This window comes from Leptonychotes weddellii, chromosome 8 (genome assembly GCF_054177405.1).
Source record: "Leptonychotes weddellii isolate Sample4059 chromosome 8, ASM5417740v2, whole genome shotgun sequence".
Classification (NCBI taxonomy): Eukaryota; Metazoa; Chordata; class Mammalia; order Carnivora; family Phocidae; genus Leptonychotes; species Leptonychotes weddellii.
The window spans coordinates 42,468,036-42,489,667 of record NC_138376.1 but is presented as its reverse complement, the minus strand read 5'-3'; the positions used below and the strand labels follow the sequence as shown (position 1 = coordinate 42,489,667).

The 21,632-nt window shown below is 37.5% G+C and overlaps 1 protein-coding gene across 2 annotated transcripts in view; it reads left to right on the top strand.

The window, feature by feature from the left end:
* The window catches only part of HMGCLL1 (3-hydroxy-3-methylglutaryl-CoA lyase like 1), a 175,473-nt gene that overhangs the window by 137,385 nt on the left and 16,456 nt on the right, over window positions 1-21,632 (top strand). Inside the window, exon 8 of one of the 2 annotated variants that reach the window (XM_031038022.2) lies at window positions 13,319-17,302. The exons of the other annotated variant lie outside the window; for it this stretch is intronic. Coding sequence (XP_030893882.2) covers window positions 13,319-13,369 — 51 coding nt within the window. The 3' untranslated portion in view covers window positions 13,370-17,302. Of the gene's footprint in view, window positions 1-13,318; window positions 17,303-21,632 lie in introns of those variants that run through there. 2 annotated transcript variants of the gene reach the window in all.

Here is a 21,632-nt window from a genome sequence, read left to right as displayed (position 1 = left end):
CCAGAAATAAATCCATACTTACATGGTCAATCTATAATAAAGGAGGCAAGAATATGTAAGGGGGAAAAGACAGTCTCTGCAACAAATGGTGCTGGGAAAACTGGACAGCTACATGCAAAGGAATGAAACTGGACCACTTTGGATTAGAGACCTAATTATAAGACATGAAACCATAAAAATCCTCAAAGAAAACAGGCAGTAATCTCTTTGACATCAGCCTTAGCATCATTCTTCTAGATATGTCTCCTCCAGTAAGGGAAACAAAAGCAAAAATAAAATATTGGGACTATACCAAAATAAAAAGCTTTAGCACAGTGAAGGAAACCATAAACAAAATGATATGGCTACCTACTGAATGGGAGAAAATATTCACAAATGATACATCTAATGAGTTAATATCCAAAATATTTAGGAACTTACACAACTCAACACCAAAAAAACAAACAATCCAATTAAAAATTGGCTAAGGACTTGAAGGACCTTTTCCAAAGACGACATGCGTATGGCCAATAGACACATGAAAAGATGCTCAGTGTGACTAATCATCAAGTAAATGAACATTAAAATGACAATAACACATCACCTTCTACCTGTCAGAATGGCTAAAATAAAAAAGACAAAAAATAGCAAGTGTTGATGAGGCTGTAGAGTAAAAACAACCCTCATACATTGTTGGTGAGAATTTAAAATGGTGTAATCACGGTAGAAAATAGTATGGAGATTTCTCAAAAAAAAAGAATAGGAATACCAAATGATCCAGTAATTCCACTACTGGGTATTTAGCCAAATAAAACAAAAACATTTGAAATGATATATGCAATCCCATGTTTATTATAGCATTATTTTCAATAGCCAAGATAGGGAAGCAACCCAAGTGTCCATCAATAGATGAATGAAGATGTCATTTATTTATACACACACACTATAGAATATTACTCAGCCATCAAAAAGAATGAGCAACATGGATGGGACTTATAGGGTATAAGAGAGACAAATACTGTATGATTTCACTTACATATGCAACCTAAAAAACAAATTAACAAACCAACAAACAGTCTCTTAGATACAGAGAACTGGTGGTTGCCAGAGGGGAAATGAGTGGGGGGATGAATGAAAGAGATAAAGGAGATTGGGGTACAAACTTCCAGTTACAAAATAAATAAGTCATAGAGATGAAAAGTACAGTATAGGGAATATAGTCAATCATGTAATAATGTTATACAGTGGCAGAGGGTGATTATACTTACTGTGATGAGCACTAGTAATGTACAGAATTGTTTTTGTTTTTTTTTTTAAAGATTTTATTTATTTGACAGAGAGAGACACAGCGAAAGAGGGAACACAAGCAGGGGGAGTGGGAGAGAGAAAGCAGGCTTCCCGAGGAGCGGGGAGCCCGATGCGGGGCTTGATCCCACGACGCTGGGATCATGACCTGAGCTGAAGGCAGATGCTTAATGACTGAGCCACCCAGGTGCCCCAATAATGTACAGAATTGTTAATAAGGTTATACCCCTAAAACTAATATAACATTGTATGTTAATTACACTTTAATAAAAAAAAAAGATACTGTACTTTACTAGGTGGTAAAATTGGTTGTTATCTAACTTAATTGGGTATCTGTGAGGGTATTATTCATTTTTCAGTAATTTCAAAATAATGAAACTTGAATCCATTGTTACCTTATGCAGACAGTAAGAACTCACATTTTTTTTTTTTAAAGATTTTATTTATTTATTTGAGACAGAGAGCATGAGAGGGAGGAGGGTCAGAGGGAGAAGCAGACTCCCTGCCGAGCAGGGAGCCCGATGCGGGACTCGATCCAGGGACTCCAGGATCATGACCTGAGCCGAAGGCAGTCGCTTAACCAACTGAGCCACCCAGGCGCCCCAAGAACTCACATTCTTAAAGTCTTTAGTGACTCCACTGCACCTTTCAGTTCTCAAAGTAGATCTCAGATCCCTTGTTAGGCTGCGCTAGGCCTGCCACCACAGCCTTATCGCTTCTCATGCTCCTCTTCACTCAAATCCTCTGGATTGGAGACATTCAGACAGGCTGTTCTTTATGGTACATTTTTTCCCCTATCTCTGGACAATCTCTATTTGTCTTTTAAGTCACACTTTATAAAGAGTTCCTTAACAGGTGTTTCCGGACCGTGCTCATGTACCACATGGTATATACCTGGTTTTGTTACTGTTCACACAGTATTTCCACGCTGATTTGTCTTAATTTCAGCTTGAGGTATAATTGACCAAAAAATATATATACTTAAGGTATACGTCATGGTGCTTTGATATGTGTATACATTGTGAAATGATTCCCCCCACACATCCACTGCCTCACATGACTTTTTTTTTTTTTTAATTTTTGGTGAGAACGTAAGTTCTACTGTCTTAGCACATTTTACTTATACAATTCAGTGTAATCAACTGTAGTCACCATGTTTTATGTTAGATCCTCAGAACTCATTCATAGCTAAAAGTTTGTACACTTTTTCTAACTTCTCCCTACTTCCCTCACCTGCCCCCACCTCTGATAACCACTTTTCTACTCTTTATCATTTTTTTTAAGATTCTACATTTAAGTGATATCACGCAGTATTTGGCTTTCTCTAATTTATTTCACTTAGTATAATGACCTCAAGGTCCATCCATGTTGTTGGTAATGAGAGGATTTCTTTCTCTCTCATACCTGAAGAATATTTCATTGCATATATGCGCCACATTTTCTTTATCCATTAATCAGTTCATGGACATTTAGCTTGTTTCCATATCTTAACTATTGTTAATAATGTGTGTTCAATATCATTAATCATCAGAAAAATGCAAATCAAAGCCATGATGAGATGTAACCTCATACCTGTAAGAATGGCTACCATCAAAAAGACAAGAGGCAATAAATACTGGTGAGGATGTGGAACAAAGGGAACCCTAGTACTGTTGGTGAGAATGTAAATTGGTTTAGCCTCAGTGGAAAACAGTATGGAGGTACCTCAAAAAATTGAAGACAGAACTACCATATGATCCAGTAATCCTACTTCTGGGTATATATCCAAAGGAAATGAAAACAGTATTGAAGAGATATCTTTACCTCCATTTTTTTTTTTAAGATTTTATTTGTCAGAGAGAGAGAGTGCACGCAAGTAGGGGAAGCGGCAGGCAGAGGGAGAGGGAGAAGCAGGCTTCCCGTGGAGCAGGGAGCCTGATGTGGGGCTCAGTCCCAGGACCCTGGGATCATGACCTGAGCTGAAGGCAGCCTCTTTTTTTTTTTTTTTAAAGATTTTATTTATTTATTCATGAGAGAGAGAGAGAGGCAGAGGGAGAAGCAGGCTCCAAGGAGCAGGGAGCCCGATACGGGACTCGATCCCAGGACCCTGGGATCATGACCTGAGCCGAAGGCAGCCTCTTAACCAACTGAGCCACCCAGGCATTCCTATACCTCCATGTTTATTGCAGCACTATACACTGCTTACTTAATGTCAGTGTTCCACTTATCAGTGAGGAAAAAGACTAGTCATAATTTCTAGCACAGGGTCTAGCACATAGTATATGCTTAATGTTCAATACCTATCTTCAAAGTGACTAAATACTGCTAAGAATATACAGTTTCAATAGAAACACTCTATTTCTTACATCAATGATAAGGAATTTTTTTTACTTGATTTCTTTGTGGAAAAGTAGGACTACCTGATACCACAGTACCTAAGGATACAAAAAGAGCAGAACATGTGTACTTAATGGGGGAATACTTGGAAGGTCTGTGAAACAATTAAAAATTCAGAAGCTGATTTTTGTTTATTTGTTTCGGTCTGCTGATTTTCCTTAAGTGAGCTGTAGTTGAATTATTTAATTCAGTTCTAGTTGGTGTTAGATGTAAGGTGGAACAGGAATTAAGTAATGTCCATTCAGGTAGCATGGCAACATAATACTAGATGTCTATGCAGAAGAAATCTGAAATGACTCTTGCTTGAAACATTTGCAAAAAAGAATATTCACAAAGAGAAAATATATTCTAAAACAAAAATATATTCTATATTGAATGTAGGCTGTATATTTGAACTGCAGGCATGGAAATCCATAAAATAAATGTTTTTTTACAGGTGTGTAAGAACTTCTTAAAATGAGATCTTTATTAGTTGAAACCATGATTTTATTCCAAAAATGTAGTTTTATAAAAGAAGCAATCTTTCAGATGACAAAAAATTACTTCATATATAGGCAAATTTTCAAGGGGAAAAGACGTTGTGGTAAGAACAAGGAAGTTACAAACAGTGAGGGAATCTACAAGTTTTATGTTGTTGAAATATGAACTTCAAGATAATGGCAACATAAAGAAAATGGTCATGTAAATATAATGTAAGACAATGATAAAAAAATGAGGCTGCACAACATATCCTGATGCCAAAACATGAAGGGCCTCACTAGCATTGGTAAGAATCTTGGATTTCATCCAGTAGGTGATGGAGAGACACAAAGGATTTTAAGCAGGGAAATGATATTAGAACTTCAGGTTTGTATTTTTAGAAAAATCTTTCTGGCAGATCTGTAGAGGGTCAATGTAAGGAACATAGGACAAGGCAGATCAGGTGGTAGTCTCTTTCAGCGAACCAAGCAAGAGTTACTGATGGCTTTGTGTATAGGGCATATACTATAAAGAGTAGGAGAAGAGGGCTATTGGAAATTATTTAGGAGCTAATACTAGTAGGACCTCATGATTGGCTGAAAATGGAAGGCAAGAAAGAGAGAGAAAGGGGAGAGGGAGATGCATAGCTGATTCCCCATGGTTTTTGCAGGAGTGACTGGATGGTTAATGATCAAACCACTGTCCTATACATACATTTTAAACTGCTGTTGCGGTCCCCCAAAGCAGAGAAGAGTTGTGCCTGAACTATGGAAGAGGCAGTGGAGACAGAAGAGTTAAAGCACAAGAGCCATTTCAGGGGCGCCTGGGTGGCTCAGTCCTTAAGCGGCTGCCTTCAGCTCAGGTCATGATCCTGGGGTCCTGGGATCCAGCCCCGCATGGGGCTCCCTGCTCAGTGGGGAACTTGCTTCTCCTTCTCCCTCTCCCCGCTTCTCCCCCTACTTGTGCTCCCTCTCTCTCTCTGTCAAATAAATAAATAAAATCTTAAAAAAATATATAAATAAATCAATAAATCACAAAAGCCATTTCAGTTTGTCAGATTAGCTCAAGAAATGGAACTTCATCCTTTATTTCTTATGGCACTTAATGGCAAAGCTCTTGTTCTTGATTTTGCACCTCATTCCCTTGAGCTATCACTATTTTCAAGGTTTATCCCTCATAATTCCTAAAAAATTGTTTCCCTCCTGCTTGACTAGTGATACTGTCTCTTGATAAGTCAAAATAATTTAGTCCATCAGGCATAATTTTGCTCAAATTTCTGCCCCACTAACCATAAAGGTTTATGGAGTAGGGTTCTAGGGGCCTCAATACTGAGCCTCAGAAGGTCTACAAATAGATTCTGCACTCAAGAGTCTTACAGTCTGACATACTTTCATCCAGCTTTTATTTTCACCTTAATATATCTTAGGACAATTATTCACTTTGTTAAAAAGAAAACCACAGGCCCAAATTGGCATCACTTAGGTTAAGGCCTCAAGTCAGTAAATCAAGATTTAATACCTAAATTAACTGCAGTTTCAACCCTTGAGGAATGTAACCTTTAACCAGACCACATGGGAATTTCCTGGTTAGCACTAGGAAATTTACTAATACACCTTTTCTCTTTACCTTAGGAGGGTGACCTTGCTTAAAACAATGGATTTTTTGCTAATAATTTAATTTTTTTTCCTGCTCCCTCTCTACCTTTAAAAACTTCTTTTCTGTAGCCCTTTGGAAGTCCCCTCTACTTGCTAGATGGCATGCTGCCTGATTCATTAATCGAGTTAGTAAAGCCAATTGGATCTTTAAAATTTACTCTGTTGAATTTTTGTTATTTAACAACTTCCATTACTAATGGCAGTACACCATAGAGATTAAGTACAGTGGTTTTGGAGCCAGACCAACTTTAAAACATGCATGGGCATAAATGCAAAAAAAAAAAAAAGTTTTAACACAGATTTTAAACTGTTATAAAATTGAAAAACTGTTATAAAATTGTTACAAAATGGAAAAGAATGAATACAACATGACCAATTGTTATGAACTGAATATTTGTGCCCCACCCCCAGCCAAGTCATATGTTAAAATCTTAAAGCTCCTGTTATAGTTTTAGGAGATGGGAACTTTTGGGAGGTAATTAGGTCATAAGAGTAGAAGCCTCACGAGTAGGACTAGGTTCTTATGAGAAGAAATGAGATGGGTTTTCTCTTGATCATGTAAGAATACAACATGAAAACATCCATCTGCAAATCAGGAAGTGGGACCTCACCAGACATCAAATCTGTTGGCACCTTGATGCTGGATTTCCCAGTCTCCAGAAGTGTAAGAAACAAATGGCTGTTTTGTGAGCCACACAGTTTATAGTATTCTATTATAGTAGCCCAAACTGACTGAGACACCAAGGTTTATACCAGGAATGAATAAAGATTAGTTCAATATCAGGAAATTGATATAATCATAATATTAATAGATTAGAAAACCATCTCTTAAGGAATGCAGAAAATGGTTAATACTTGCTTTTATTTTATTATGTTATGTTAATCACCATACATTCCATCATTAGTTTTTGATGTAGTGTTCCATGATTCATTGTTTGCGTATAACACCCAACGCTCCAGTCAGTACGTGCCCTCTTTATTACCCATCACCAGACTAAATACTTGTTCTTGATAAAACCTTTTTAAAGTAGATGGGAACCTTCCTGGAGCTCATATTATCTATCAAAACCTTACAATGAATATTATATTAAATTATGAACTTTTTAATTGAGTCTCTTTCTAAAACAAGATGTCTATCAATGTTTTAGCACTGTAATAAATGTAATAAAATAAGAAAAATAAAAAGTAATTAGAACTTTAAAAATCAGGGGTGTCTGGGTGGCTCAGTCAGTTTAAGCGTCTGCCTTCAGCTCAGGTCATGATCCCAGGGTCCTGGGATGAGCCCCACATCTGGCTCCCTGCTTAGCAGGGAGTCTGCTTCTCCCTCTCCCTCTGCTCCTCCCTCTGCTTGTGTTTTTTTCCTCTCTCTCTCTCAAATAAATAAAATCTTTTAAAAAAAGAACTTTAAAAAAATCATCTGTATTTTCAAATGTTTTATTATAATGATAGAATATATATTCTCTTGGATTTTCCTAGAGAGTCCTATCATTTGTAATAACTATTGTGTGGTAGTAGGAATGGGAATATATATAGTAATAAAAGTATTCAGCAAAGTTTTAGGCTAAAAAATATCCAACATCACAGTTCTCCTACACAGAATAGCTTAATAGACTATATATAATTCTCAGTATCTAACAAACTAAATAAAATACTGAAGTTAGCAACAAAAGAACTATAGATTACTAGAAGAAACCAAATATGTGTTAAAACCAAATATATACTAAATTTTTTTTTTGAAGATTTTTTATTTATTTATTTGAGACAGAGAGAATGAGAGACAGAGAGCATGAGAGGGAAGAGGGTCAGAGGGAGAAGCAGACTCCCTGCCGAGCAGGGAGCCCGATGCGGGACCCGATCCCGGGACTCCAGGATCATGACCTGAGCTGAAGGCAGTTGCTTAACCAACTGAGCCACCCAGGCGCCCATATACTAAATTTTTTATGTAAAAACCTATACATATTAAAAATGATATTCAAAAAATACAAAGGGGTGGGGGATGGGGGAATTGGGTGATGGACATTAAGGAGGACACATGATATGATGAGCACTGGGTGTTACATGCAACTGATGAATTACTGAACTCTACATCTGAAACTAATGATGTACTATATGTTGGCTAACTGAATTTAAGTTAAAAAAAGAAATATAAAGAAATCAGGACAAACAGCTAGATATATAATGTTCACAGAGGAGAGAATTCAGTATCCTAAAGATGGCAAATGCCCCAATGTTGATTTATAAAGTTTATATTCTTTGAAATGATCCTGACAGCTTTGTTCATGAAACTTAAAAACAAAATCTGTAAATGTGATGTGTGATATACCTAAACAACATCATGCTCAATGAAAAGTTGGAAGTTTTTCCTGTAAGATTATGAGCAAGACAGGAGTGCCCCTTCTTGTCAGTTCTATTCAACATAGTTCTGAAGTCCTAGCCAGAGCAATCAGACAAGAAATAAAAGACATCAAAGAAAGAAGCAAAACTGTCTTTGTTTATAGATGATACTGTTTTATATACAGAAAATCCTAATCTCCACCAAAACACTGCTAGAATTAATCAATGAATTCAGTAAAGCTGAATAACAATTGGGTTTCTATACATTAACAACAAAACATCAAAAAATAAAGAAAACAATCCCATTCATAGTATCATCAAAAACATTAAAATACTTGGGAATAAATTTTACCCAGGAGGTAGTAGATCTCTAAGACTTTGATGAAAGAAATTGAAAAAGACACAACAAATGGAAAGATATCCTGTGGTCATGGATTAGAAGAATTCATACTGTTACAATGTCCATATTACCCAAATCCATCTACAAATTCAATGAAACTTCTATAAAAGTTCCAGTGACATTATTCACAGAAATAAAAAAAAAAAAATCCTAAAAAAGTCCCAAAGAACCAAAGCAGTCCTGAGAAGAACAAAGCTGGAGGCATCATGCTTCCTGATTTCAAACTTGAATATACAGCTATTCAACAAAGTTAAACAGAATGTTTCTGGCATAAAAATAGACATATAGACCAATGGAACAGAGTTGAGAGCCCAGAAATAAGTTCTCGCATATGTGTTCAAGTAATATTTGCAAGGGAGCCAAGAATCCTCAATGGGGAAAGGATAGGCTCTTCAATAAATGATGTTGGGAACTGGATAACCATATGCAGAAGAATGAACTTGGACTCCTATCTTACACCACTCACAAAAATTAACTTGAAATGGATGAAACTCTTAGAAGACCTAAAACCCTAAAACTGCTAGAGGAAAACATAGGGAAAAATGTTCCTTTACATTGGTCTTGGAAGCAATTTTCTGGATATGACATCAAAAGCACAAACTACAAAAGCAAAAATAAACTACAAGAGGCTATGTGGGACTACATCAAACTAAAAGCCTTCTGCACATCAAAAGAAGCAATCAGGAAAATAAAGAGGCAGCCCGTGGAATGGGAGAAAATATTTGCAAGTCACATATCTGATAAGGGATTGATATGTAAAACAGATGAAGAACTCCTACAACTCAATAGCAAACAAACAACACAATTTAAAAATGGGCAAAAAGGGGCGCCTGGGTGGCTCAGTTAAGTGTCTGCCTTCAGCTCACGTCATGATCCCTGAGTCCTGGGATAGAGCCCTGCATCAGGATCCCTGCTCAGTAGGGAGCCTGCTTCTCCTTCTCCCTCTTCCCCGCCCCGCTCATGCTCTCTTGCACGTGCGCTGTCTCAAATAAATAAAATCTTTTAAAAAATGGACAAAAGAACTGAGAAGATATTTTTCCAAAGAAGACATACAGATGGCCAACAGATACATAGAAAGGTGCTCAACACCACTAATCCTCAGGGAAATGTAAATCAAAACCACAAGATATTACCTCATACCCGTTAGAATGGCTGTCATCAATGCCCAGCTGGCTGGTCAGCCAGGTGAGCAAGGAACTACTGCATCTGGGCTACAGCAAACCCCGTGGTCTGTGAGGGGCACTTCTGGGTATCTGTGTACAGCAGGGCAAGAGATGCCACAGCACTGGCCAGCAGGCCCTCGACCCCAGCCTGGTACCCAGCTTCCAGCTGACCCTCATGCTGCGTCTGAACTTATACCTCTGGCCTAAGATCCAGGGGCTATTCAGCTCCACCATCACTCCTTCCATCTCTGGCTTCAGCCCGTCCCTGACCCGGAGCAAATGGGCTTCCAAATCACCAAGAAATATCTGTATAGCTCCCAAGAACTATTCATTGAGAAGTATTGAACTTGGGCTTGGGGACAAACCCCACCCCCATGGCAGAGACAACTGAATTTGAGGGGTGGACTTAGGCAGGCAGGAGCTGAGAGACTGGTGCCTACTCTTAGGAAATGGACAACAGCCACCTGAGGGGAAGAAGATTGAGGTAGAGGGAACATTGTGGTTCCTAGGAAGCTCACTGAGGTGTGCAGGCGGCTCGCAGTTGGGGGCACATGCTCCCCAGTACTGTAGCATGAAACAAAGGCTTAGGGGGCAACCGGGCTTCTGGCTGGATGTATATGTAACATGTGCCTTATTATTTTTATTGTTCCTGACAATTAAGACAACAGTGGTGTGATAGAGTCAGGAGAATGACTGGGCTGCACTGGCCTCTGCAAGGGATGTGTGCTCCTGGTAGTTGCCCCGGAGAGATGGGGAGGTCACAGAGGTAGTTTGTGTATCTCATGGTCTTAAGGGGCCCAAGGTGTTTCCTGTTTTTGTAGCTTTTGTGTTTGTTTTTTATCAGAGCTTCACTACTGACCTGTCCTAGGCAGCTATCTTACAAAGGCATGAATCTAAGAGGAGGAAGGGTAGATGTTGGAATCATTTAGGGATCTTTGACACCTGAAAGAAAAATGCACGTGGGGGCTGCCTTTGGCTTGTCCCCCTATGTGTACTGAAGAGTTGAGCTGTGAGGGGATGGGGCTGATTGGGGTGGGGGCTGGAACCCCTCCCCCAGAGGAGTGCCATCTGGGTCTTCTACCTAGAACGGTTTACATGAAGATACTCGCTGTTCGTGAATATATTTGGTGTCCAGGTATTAAGACCTATGTAATATTTTTTTTCTTTTCTAATAAAAAAGTTTAAAAAAGACCTATCTGTACCCCATGTTCATTGCAGCATTATTTACAATAGCCAAGATAGAGAAACAACCTAAGTGCCCTTTGATGGATGAAGATGTGGTATGGACACACATGTATGTTCAGCCATGGGAAAGGAAATTTGTCATTTATGACAACTTGACAACTTAGATGCACTTTGAGGGCATTATACTGAGACAAGTCAGTCACAGAAAGACAAATTCTGTATGATACCACTTATATGTGAAGGCTAAAAAAAGCTATACTCAAAGAAACACAGTAAGTGGGACTGGCAGGGTAGAGGAAATGGGGACAGATTGGTCAAATGGTACAAACCTCCAATTATAAAATTAATAAGGTCCAAGGATCTAATATACAGCACGTTGACTATAGCCAATAATACTGTATTATATACCTGAAAGTTGTTAATTGAGTAGATCTTAAATATTCTCATGATATACAAGAGATGGTAATTACATGATCAAATGGAGGTATTAGCTAACGCTATGGTGGTAATTATTTTGCAATATATAAATGTATGAAATTGACATGTTGTATACCTTAAACTTACATAATGTTACATGTCAACTATCTTTCAATAAACCTAATAAGAAAAAGCAAAACAAATAGAGGAGTATAAAGCAGAATAAACAAGAAAGGTTTTAAAATAAGAGAACCTGTCTTACCACGTTCTAATCAGGAAAAGACTTCTTTATGACAAAGCATCCTCCAGGACTGATTTCATGGGGAGCTTAGGCAGGTTCACAATGCTTGGGAAAATGCACAAAATACTTAATTCTAAAAGACTAGAAAGTAAGAGAGGGTGTTGGCTTTACCTGTGGAAATCCACACAGAGGAAACTTTATTTTTTTTTTAATTTTTTTTAAAGATTTTATTTATTTATTAGAGAGAGAGAATGAGAGAGCACAAGAGGGAAGAGGGTCAGAGGGAGAAGCAGACCCCCCGCTGAGCAGGGAGCCCGATGCGGGACTCGATCCTGGGACTCCAGGATCATGTCCTGAGCCGAAGACAGTCGCTTAACCAACTGAGCCACCCAGGCACCCCGAGGAAGCTTTATTTTATGTTGGGCCTCACTAGGTTGTTTTGAATCACAATTCAAACTGAATGTCAGGCTTAGCTATTGCCATATTATTTGTGTTTGGAGAACTTTGTTTTAGGTTTTATCTATTAAAAACATCCTTTAGATGTCTATCCAGGTGGGTATATAGAGGCCTAGCTGTGGAGTGCTTTCTTGAACTCAAAAAACTTAAATCACTAAGTCACGTTATCAATGTTATGGCTGCAGAATAAGACTTTTTTTTTTTAATGTTTTATTTATTTATTCATGAGAGTCAGAGAGAGAGAGAGAGAGAGAGACAGAGAGAGAGAGAGAGGCAGAGGGAGAAGCAGGCTCCCCGCCTAGCAGGGAGCTTGATGTTGGACTCGATCCCAGGACCCTGGGATCATGACCTGACCAAAGGCAGACGCTTAACCATCTGAGCCACCCAGGCGCCCCTGCAGAATAAGACTTTTATGTCTTTTGTCTTTTTTTAATTTGATTTCCACAACTAGGAGTCTAATATTTTTCTATATAATCTTGTAAGATTTTTAAACCAGTGAATCCTCTTCATGAAAATCTAATGACATAGATGTAATTTTTTCAGCTATCACACATTAGCAATTAACAATTTCTCTTGGAATTTAATATTCGTATTGCTCACAGTCATTGTTTCTAGAAATGTGTATCTTGACAGAAATTTTAATCCTAGATAATTGTTCAAGAATCTCATTGCCAATATAATATTTAAAGTAGATAAAAAAGGAACAAAGCTCTAATCAAAATAAGACAATTTGGTCTGAAAAGTTTTATTTGGTTCCCGATTTCCACCTGTTTTGTATTCTCATTTTTTAAAAATGATCCTGTACATACAGAGTATGGCCCTGGAGGGGAGACTCAAAACAATCAAAAGACTTTGGAAATATTTTATACTGAAAGCATGTCCCTTGTGTTCTCTCAGGAAAGCAGGAGTATGTGAAGCAGAAAAATGAACAGCTCAATCAGAAACAGAACAAAAGACAAAGCTCACTTTCTTTCAGTGATGATTCCATCTGGAGAGGTGCCAAGGGGTTACTGTATTTAGGGAACAAATGTAGGTATTTTTATTTGATAGAAAATCTGCAGTTGACCTACAGTTTCAAACCAAAATTTTTATGTTTCTATTGTTATATTTTGAAATATCGGTATCTGAATATATTTTATTATCTTACAGGAACACTTTGAAAACTTGTATGTTCTAGCATAACTTTTCTGGAACTTTCTCTGTAATAGTTCTAAAGCAAGGAAACTAAGGCATAGCAGTAAATAAATTATGAATTATAACATTTCTTTTTCATTTGCTTTAAAATAGTTGCAGAATTTTTTACATTGCAAAAGCCATTTTTTCCACATATCTTTCTCTCTCTTCTCAGGCAAAGGCTGCATGGACTCAGCACTCCAACCCTAACATAATTTCTTTGTGAATATTGACAACACATACTGTTCCACATGGGAAGAGACTCTTTGTACCTTCCATGCACAATTTTCCTTCATAAACTGTGTTTTAACTGTGATGGAGTCATTGTTTGATGTATACATTTTGCCCTTAACTACTTCTGAGAAGCCTATTGGCTGAAATATACAGCAGCAATATGAGATCTGAGCATCTGGGGCATGCCTATAACAAAGGAAGTCTGTATAATCAGTTTGGTCTTAGGTGGTATTCAAAATAATCCTTAGACCATTTTACAGGAGCTTATCCAAGTACAGATGAAGATGACTGGCATTTTCAGTGATCATTTGCATGCTCTCCTTTAGATTGCTTTAAAGAATTTGTAAGGTTGTATTGGCACAGTATTATGGATTACATTTTGAAACATAAATAAATCTCTAGATGAAATTCAAACCATATAGTTGTTATTCCAGATATAAAAGTTGAAGGCAGATATATGTGGGAGAGAGGAGAGCTCTAGTAGTCATGGGGCAAGGGCGGTCAGGGGGGAGAAAGCTACGATGCAGTATAATTGAGGAAGAGAACAAAACCCAGAAATTTAAGAGGTGAGCATATGTGGTTAGCATGGGAAGAATGGAAATAATTTTGGATATGGTTCCAACAGATAAAAGTGAAAATTTTGAGGAAGGCAAGGTCCCAAGACAGCAGATTGCCTCTTTGGAGAAAAGAAGTAACTCATATTTTAGAAAAAAAGCATAGAGAAGCAAAACAGTCATTCTTACTACATCTTTTTTTAAAATTTCTAAGGTGTTTTCATAGAGGCTTATTTGTTGACTCTAATTTCAAGGGAGGTTTCCATCAGTTATGCCCCAAAGGCCCCATATTCACACGCATATATTACATATCTGATGGGGCCAATGATTATCTTGATTTGCTGTATTTGTCATTCATGTGGATCACAATGAATCACACAAACTTTCTGCCCTACTAGTAAACAGCCATTTACATTCTTATTTAATTTTGCTACTATTTATAGACTTTCCTCTCTCAAGTTTTAAGTAGGAGGATTTCCTTATTAATGTGTTTTCAGGTAGTTTTACACAGCTATGTGTTTTGCAGCAGCCAGAGTGACATCGCTGACTACCTTGAGTACTTCTTCAATATATTTAAGTCCAGGGTCCACAAGTACACATACATTTAAAATATAAAATATTACTTTGTAGAACACTGGTCTAATTTTATGGTGGCATTTTTTGACGTTCTGATAAAATGATGGTTACCTTCTCTTATTCAAAGAGTGGTTTTAATTTTAAATGAAGTACCAAAATAAATCTGTTTTCATTAAGGGAATTTACTCTCAAAGGAACGTGAAGGAAGAAATTATATTCTTGTTCTCACCATGTGCCAAGTATTCTAATCAACAATGTATTTCAAAAGTAGCAAATAAATCTTTGCCTATTTGGTTTTAGTCCCTCTCCCACCCTACACCCCCTACCCTTGATTACCAGACTTTGACACACTAGCCACACCTTTTCAAAAGCAGTATTACTTAGCAGATACAGTATGATTTGGAGAACAACAGTACGATTTTTTTTTCTTAACTTTCAAAATACTGTACATGTGTCACTCACAGTTGGAGATTTTAGAATGCCAAGGAATGTGTTCCACATGTTTCTTCTTGACTCTCCAAAAAACAATTTACTCTAAAAAAAAAAAATCTTTACTACCTTAAAGAATGTCTGGATGACTAAAAAATACAATGGGTCATTATTCTTCAGGATGTTTATACTGCTTGCCAACAAAACACCACAGAATAATTTTACAAATTAGATTTGTGTTTTTTTTTTTTCTTTTTCTCCATTTTCAGGGCACAGAGTTAACTGATTTTGGTTCCAAGTTCTGTAGCAGCACCCTAAGGGCAAAAGTCTTAATATAACACATTAAGTTGTTTCTCATGAGAAGATATTACATCTTCTATTTTATGTCTTACAGAGATTTCCTACTTAATGTTACTTGGTCAGATAAATGTTTAAATGTTGCTGGTGTTTTAATAATAAAAAAAAATGGTGACATTAAAACTTATCTTCATCCTAAATTTCAGAAATGTCTAGGTTAAAAAACACTAACTGACACCACAATGTGCAGAGACATGGGCTACACAGCTTACTAGTAACAATGGAACATTTTTCCTCCCCTGGATTAAAGTGACAAGTGAATTCAATACATTTCTTTTAGAAAAGTATTCTGCCCACAGATCAGATCAATATATTCACTTGAATGTGTGTCTTTTTTGTGCATTTTTTTTTTTTCTAGCAAAAGGATATAGTGGTCCTGGAGGAATCCATGACTCAGAAAACATTTGGAACTGTGACTTAGAAAAAGAGTTTCATATATATTGAGAAGCATGATGATTTATAGTACAATCAACATGCTATCCTCTTAATGTTAAATATGCAGTTTTAACTGTTATATATTTTTTTTTTAAGATTTTATTTATTTATTTGACAGAGAGATAGCACAAGCAGGGGGAGTAGCACGCAGATGGAGAGGGAGAAGCAGGCTCCCCACAGAGCAGGGAGCCCGATGCGGGACTCGATCCCAGGACCCTGGGATCATGACCTGAGCCGAAGGCAGCCGCTTAACCGACTGAGCCACCCAGGCGCCCCCTAACTGTTATATATCTTATCGGTAGAATTATATATTAGAAACGCAAAATATGTTCCCTGACTCACCTAACACAGACTGTCTACCACGTGCAAACCTGTGCTATGAATGTCTGATGTTCGGCAGGTATGAGCACCCTGAATGACATTTTATTGAAACTTTATAGGGAGGTCTTAAACATCTCTCATTTCCTTTATAGTTAGGAGAGTAACCATAAACCTTATCCTTCCTCTTTTTTTTTTTTTAAAAAAGAATGTTTGTCGGTACTCTACAAGTAAGACTTTGAAGGGGACTATTTCAACAACTCACTTTTCAAATATGGAAAGTGAGACCGAAAGAGGTAAAGTAACCCTTCCTAAGTCAAATACCAGTTACTGAAGAACTAAAAGCAAACCCAAAGGCCACATCTATTGTATTCCCCAAACCTTGTCTGGTGTGAAATGATGTTTATAAATATGTGGTTGGTGAAAGAGACAAAAACTTGGGTAAAATTAAACTTGAGTGCTTTCTCCGACTCTCAATTGTCATTTGTCTTTGGTAAAGTGATAATGAGTTATTCGTGTACATAAATCATTCACCTTTGAGTTAGATACCAACTTGACAGTATTACGTTTGGTTTTACATATATTGCAATAAGAAACCAGCAAATTTTGCATAACTATACAGTACTGTACTTCATTTTGTATACAGTTTTGGATTTCTCTTATCCTTAGTGAGATATGATGCCTGGAAGAGTTCCACCTCTGTAAAATTAAATTTCAAATATAGCTCTACTTTAGAGAAGCATGCATGCATTTTTGTTAGATGGCTTACAAACTTTGATATAAATTCTTTCTGGACATGTGAGATGATGTGAGTAATTGATACAAGATTAGGCACTGGCCTGAAATACTGAGCAAGAACAGACCTAATTCTATTAAGAAATGCAATAGTACTTTCAGATGTCTTGTGGACACTAGCTGTAAAGAAGATTCTGAGAGTTCTAAATTAAACATGAATTATGTGAGATGGCTGAAATATATATACACACATACCCACCAATAGCAACATAAAGATACGCATATCTCCTCTTATACTTATATATAGCTATCTTAAACATATTCAGTAATGTAGCATTTCAAAGTTAAAAAATGTGTGTGTGTACATATCATACTCCTATCTTTAAAAACCCATTCTATAATATTGCATCTAACTTTTATTTTTGTCCCCATAGTGAGTTGTACATAGAAACCACTTAATAAATGTTTTTATAAATAGTAAATGAATATTTTGGGTACTTCTACAAAATTGTTCTACATAGTGGGAGGAATCGAATTAATGTTAAATGTCAATAAACAGGAAACTGTTATTAACAAGGTCAGTCATTGGTGTTGTTTTTAGTTCTTTTTAAAGGCCTCCTTCCAAGTGCCATACTCTGTAAAATCATCCTAGTCCTCAAGGCCAGATTCAGAAGTCATTTCCTCCATGCAACTTGCCCTGATTAACCTGGCCTGAAAACTTCCTTCTCCTTGAACTCTTATAATATTTTCCTAATTTCTTGAATTAGTATTTCTCACAGTCTTCCTTCTATATATTCACATAGACATCATAGCTTTTCCACTAGATGATAAGTTTTTTCTATCAAGGACTGTCTCTTAAATATACTGGTATCCTAAGCCTTTTCTAAGTGTATACTTGATAATGTTGTTTGGTTGATTCTTTAGCTTATATAAAGCTGAATATATTCATAAGAGCTATCATTTCATAGTAATATTGACAAAAAAGGAGGTCTCCCTGTGAAATCAGAACCTGTTCAACTAGTAGACATTTATGTAAGTATTATATTGTCTAGTAAGAAACTAAATCTCCTGTAGTCAATTACAGAAGACTTTTGTTCAAGTCAACATGTTTTATTTGACAGGAAAGCATAAACATGACTTCAGTTAATTTGTTAATAGCTTCATGAGCTTTGGCCTGTAACATCCTCTTTAGTCTACTGTGGTTTCCTAATCCAAAACATTGTGGCCTATCAAACAGCAAAATGTTTCGTGATACAGAAGAAAGTACAATGCCCTAAGATGTTTTCCATTCTATTCCTACCATCGAAAAAATGCTGATGGAGACTCCTGTTTGCCACACTAATGATAATTGACCTTATCAAAATATACTTGTCCACAAGATCTGGCCCTGCCACACATCTGATGTTATTGTCTAACACTGTCTCCCTGTTCCTGCCGCTGCAGTCATTGTGGTCTCTTTACTGATCTCAACACACCAAGCATCATCCCTTTTCAAGGCATTTGTCCTGACTTGGTTCATTTTGTCTTAAACATGATTATTTCAGATGAGTACTTAAGTTCACTTTCCTACTTCATCTGAGTCTCAGCTCAAGTACTCCTTTGTCAAGCAAAGTTTCTTGGAAGAATGGTGTAAATTGCCATGTCTTCCTGTCACTTGTTTCCTGAATTATTCTTACCTTGCCGTTTAACCATCTTACGTGTTTTTCTCCTCCACCAGAAAGTTGGCTCCATAAGAGCACAAATTCTGTGCATGTTATTTCCCACGACTCTATACCTGGCACCCAGAAGAACATAGGAACTCAACAAATGTTTGTGCACTGGTGGGACCAATAGTTGCCACTACAGAGCATTACCTGAGGTTTTAACTTTTCTAAAGACAAAGACATAACGAGTTACATGAGTGCTAAACACTGATGTTTTTATGGTACTGAAATTTAAATGGAATATACGAAGTGGCTTCTACCACAGGAATTTGGTGAACAGTCCTTGTTTGATCTGTGAAAATAACACCTTCCTTCTTCTAAGAAACTGTTCCCCACAAGTCCAACCATGTAGTTCTTATGAGGGCGTAGAAGTTGCAGCACTCTCCCTATACACACACACACACACACACACAAACACACACAAACACAACATATACACAACACCTCTAATAAGTGTACGATATGGTGGACTCATGGCCCTAGTGCAAGAAATCTTTGACTTCAATAACTGGTCCAGAGATGGACATGTGACTCAAGGTGGCTCAATAAAGATCCAAAACTTTCCCAATAGTTTCCTGGCTGGAGCTCATGAAAAAGTGCTCACTTTTCTTATATAAAATCCTGTGACCTTTGGCATAGCAGACATGAAAATATAAAGTCCACACAGGAAAGAAATGATGAGGAGAAGGGGGTGAAGACAGAGGGAAGGAGAAAGGGGAAGATGGGAGGGTGAAGAGAGGAGGAGGGAGAGAGGGAAGGAGACAGAAGGAAAGAGAAAGTTTCCAGTCTTTTCCAAGATTAGTTCCAAACTCTTTCCACAATCCACTTAAGTGAACCAATAGATGTCCCCTCTTTTTCTTCCCGCCTTAGTTCAACCTAATCATCCTGATTAATATAGGACACGATATAGTAAAATTAAGAACCATATCTCCAGCAGGAGGTTTTAAGATACATGTGGGGGGAGAAATCATGTACCACAACTTATTTTTTAGTGTTTATAATAACTATTAATAAATGCAAGAAAATAACCTTAAAATGACATTCAAGGAAGCTATTTCTGCAGGAGTCTGAGCTCATGAGATCCTGGTCTATGTCTTTCTGATTAACTAAATTGATGTAAGGCTAGAATTAAAATACTTAGAAGAGGAGGGATTGTATACTCCTAAAAAGGTCTTCCTTTAATATTTTCTCAATTTGCCTTTGGTAGAAGCTAGATAGAAGCAAATTCAGACAACTCCATGAAATGGATGCTTGGATCTTTCAGGGTCCAGCCAGAAAACAGGAGCCATGTAAGCAGCCGAATCCAGGAAATTGTGCACAGGTGACTGGAGAACCATAAAACTAAACATTAGGCAGCAAAGCAATCCAGAAATGAGCAGGTTCTGGGTTAGGGCAGGGTAACCAGGTGCCTAGGGCACACCATTTAGGGAGCACTCATTCTCAGGTGCTGATTGTACTCTGCTCTGAGAGTGAGTACCTTCTTGTAGCTTGCCCCTCAGTGCTCTCTCTTTTAAGGAGGCACTCTGATATAAGCAGGAGCAAGAAACCACCACTGTAACATCAGTGAGGCCCCTTGGCTGGACAAAGAAAGAAGACATTGTTACAGGAACCCACCATCCAGAGTCACCAGGAGGAAGTTGGAACTGTGGGCCTGTCCATGGTCAACATTTAGAGCCACTGAGGAAACAGGCTCTGCTAGAAATAGCACCTGAAACAGAAAGGGGGAATATTGTAGTTTCTTCCTCCAACAGAGCCTTCTGTCGTCTGAACCAGTTGGAATCTAGCTCATGTGGGAGTTGGGGGAATGCAGGCTGCACAGGCAGTCTCCTTTGTTAAAGAACAGAAAAGGGACAGACAAGAATGACCTCTCAGAGCAAGCAGGCACTTGACGATCACAGGGCTATGCACTGTGGAAATCAGAGATGCAGGTGGCAGCCTTCCTGTTGTGAAAGTTGAGTTGTCTTACTTTATTCTTGCCCAAACAGGATATTTGGCCATATCAATCCGTTTTTTCCGTGGTTAATATTGTATTTTCCTACATATTTCATAGGTGATTTTTCTTTTTCTCTGAATGTTATCTAGCCAAGTGAGGGAATAGTACTTGGACTCAGATCTAAAAATTCCTATCTGCTTCTCTATTTTCACTTTTAACTAAGGGTGGCATTGGATTTTAGATGTTTGGAAGTATTAAAATGTGTTACAAGTGATATGGGAGCTTTTGTAATTCTAGTGGTATTTGGCAGCCTTGCCGCAAATACCAAATATGTGTGGGTTTGACACCCTTCAGGAGCATCTTCAAGTTTTTTTTCCCTTAAACTATGTTTTATAGGTCTTTGCTGTGTCTTTGTTTAGAATTTACCTGTTGTATTCAGATGCCAAGGAATGGACCTACCCCAGGAATGTGTTACCTCAAATCACATTAGAAGCAGGACTTCATATTTTAATGTTGTCTATGTTTATAACTTTATGACAAAATTAGATGTTACTGAGCAAGCTAAGTGAAACATGCATTTATAGACAGACTTAGGATTGGATGAAATTCCTAGGGGCCATCAAAGCCAATAGTTTCACTCACTGTAGAAGGGATTCTTTCTACTACCTTTAGATTGTCTTTTAATAGTTTCAGTGGCAGTGAGATCATTATTTTGAGAGCTAATCAAGTTTAGGCAGCATTGAATGGCTACAGAGTTCTCTCTCATAATCAAGCAAAATCTACCTCTGTCAATTTTCCTCTGGAATCATATAGAGTATGTCTACTTTCTTGACCACATAATGATCTTGAACTCTGTAACTTCAAATATTATCTACCTCTGAGTCTTATCCAAGATAAATACCCGCAATTGCCTCAACCATTGATTATATCATATTTTCCAGATATGTTGGTTTGGTCCAAACCTGCTTCACATCCTATACATTTAAATGTGATTACACTTACTTCTGTTTTCCTATCTTCTTTCAGTTAACTGGCTTCAACTGAAGGAAAATCTATTTTGATTTCATGTGTACTCAGCTTTCTCTCTTTTCAAGTTATACTCACTGCTTAGAAAAATTAACACCATTATTACCATAAATATCTTGCGAGATACTCTGATCAATTGTGTCTTTAGAGTAAGCAAGATTCCCGGTAAGTCATTTATAAATCAGATTG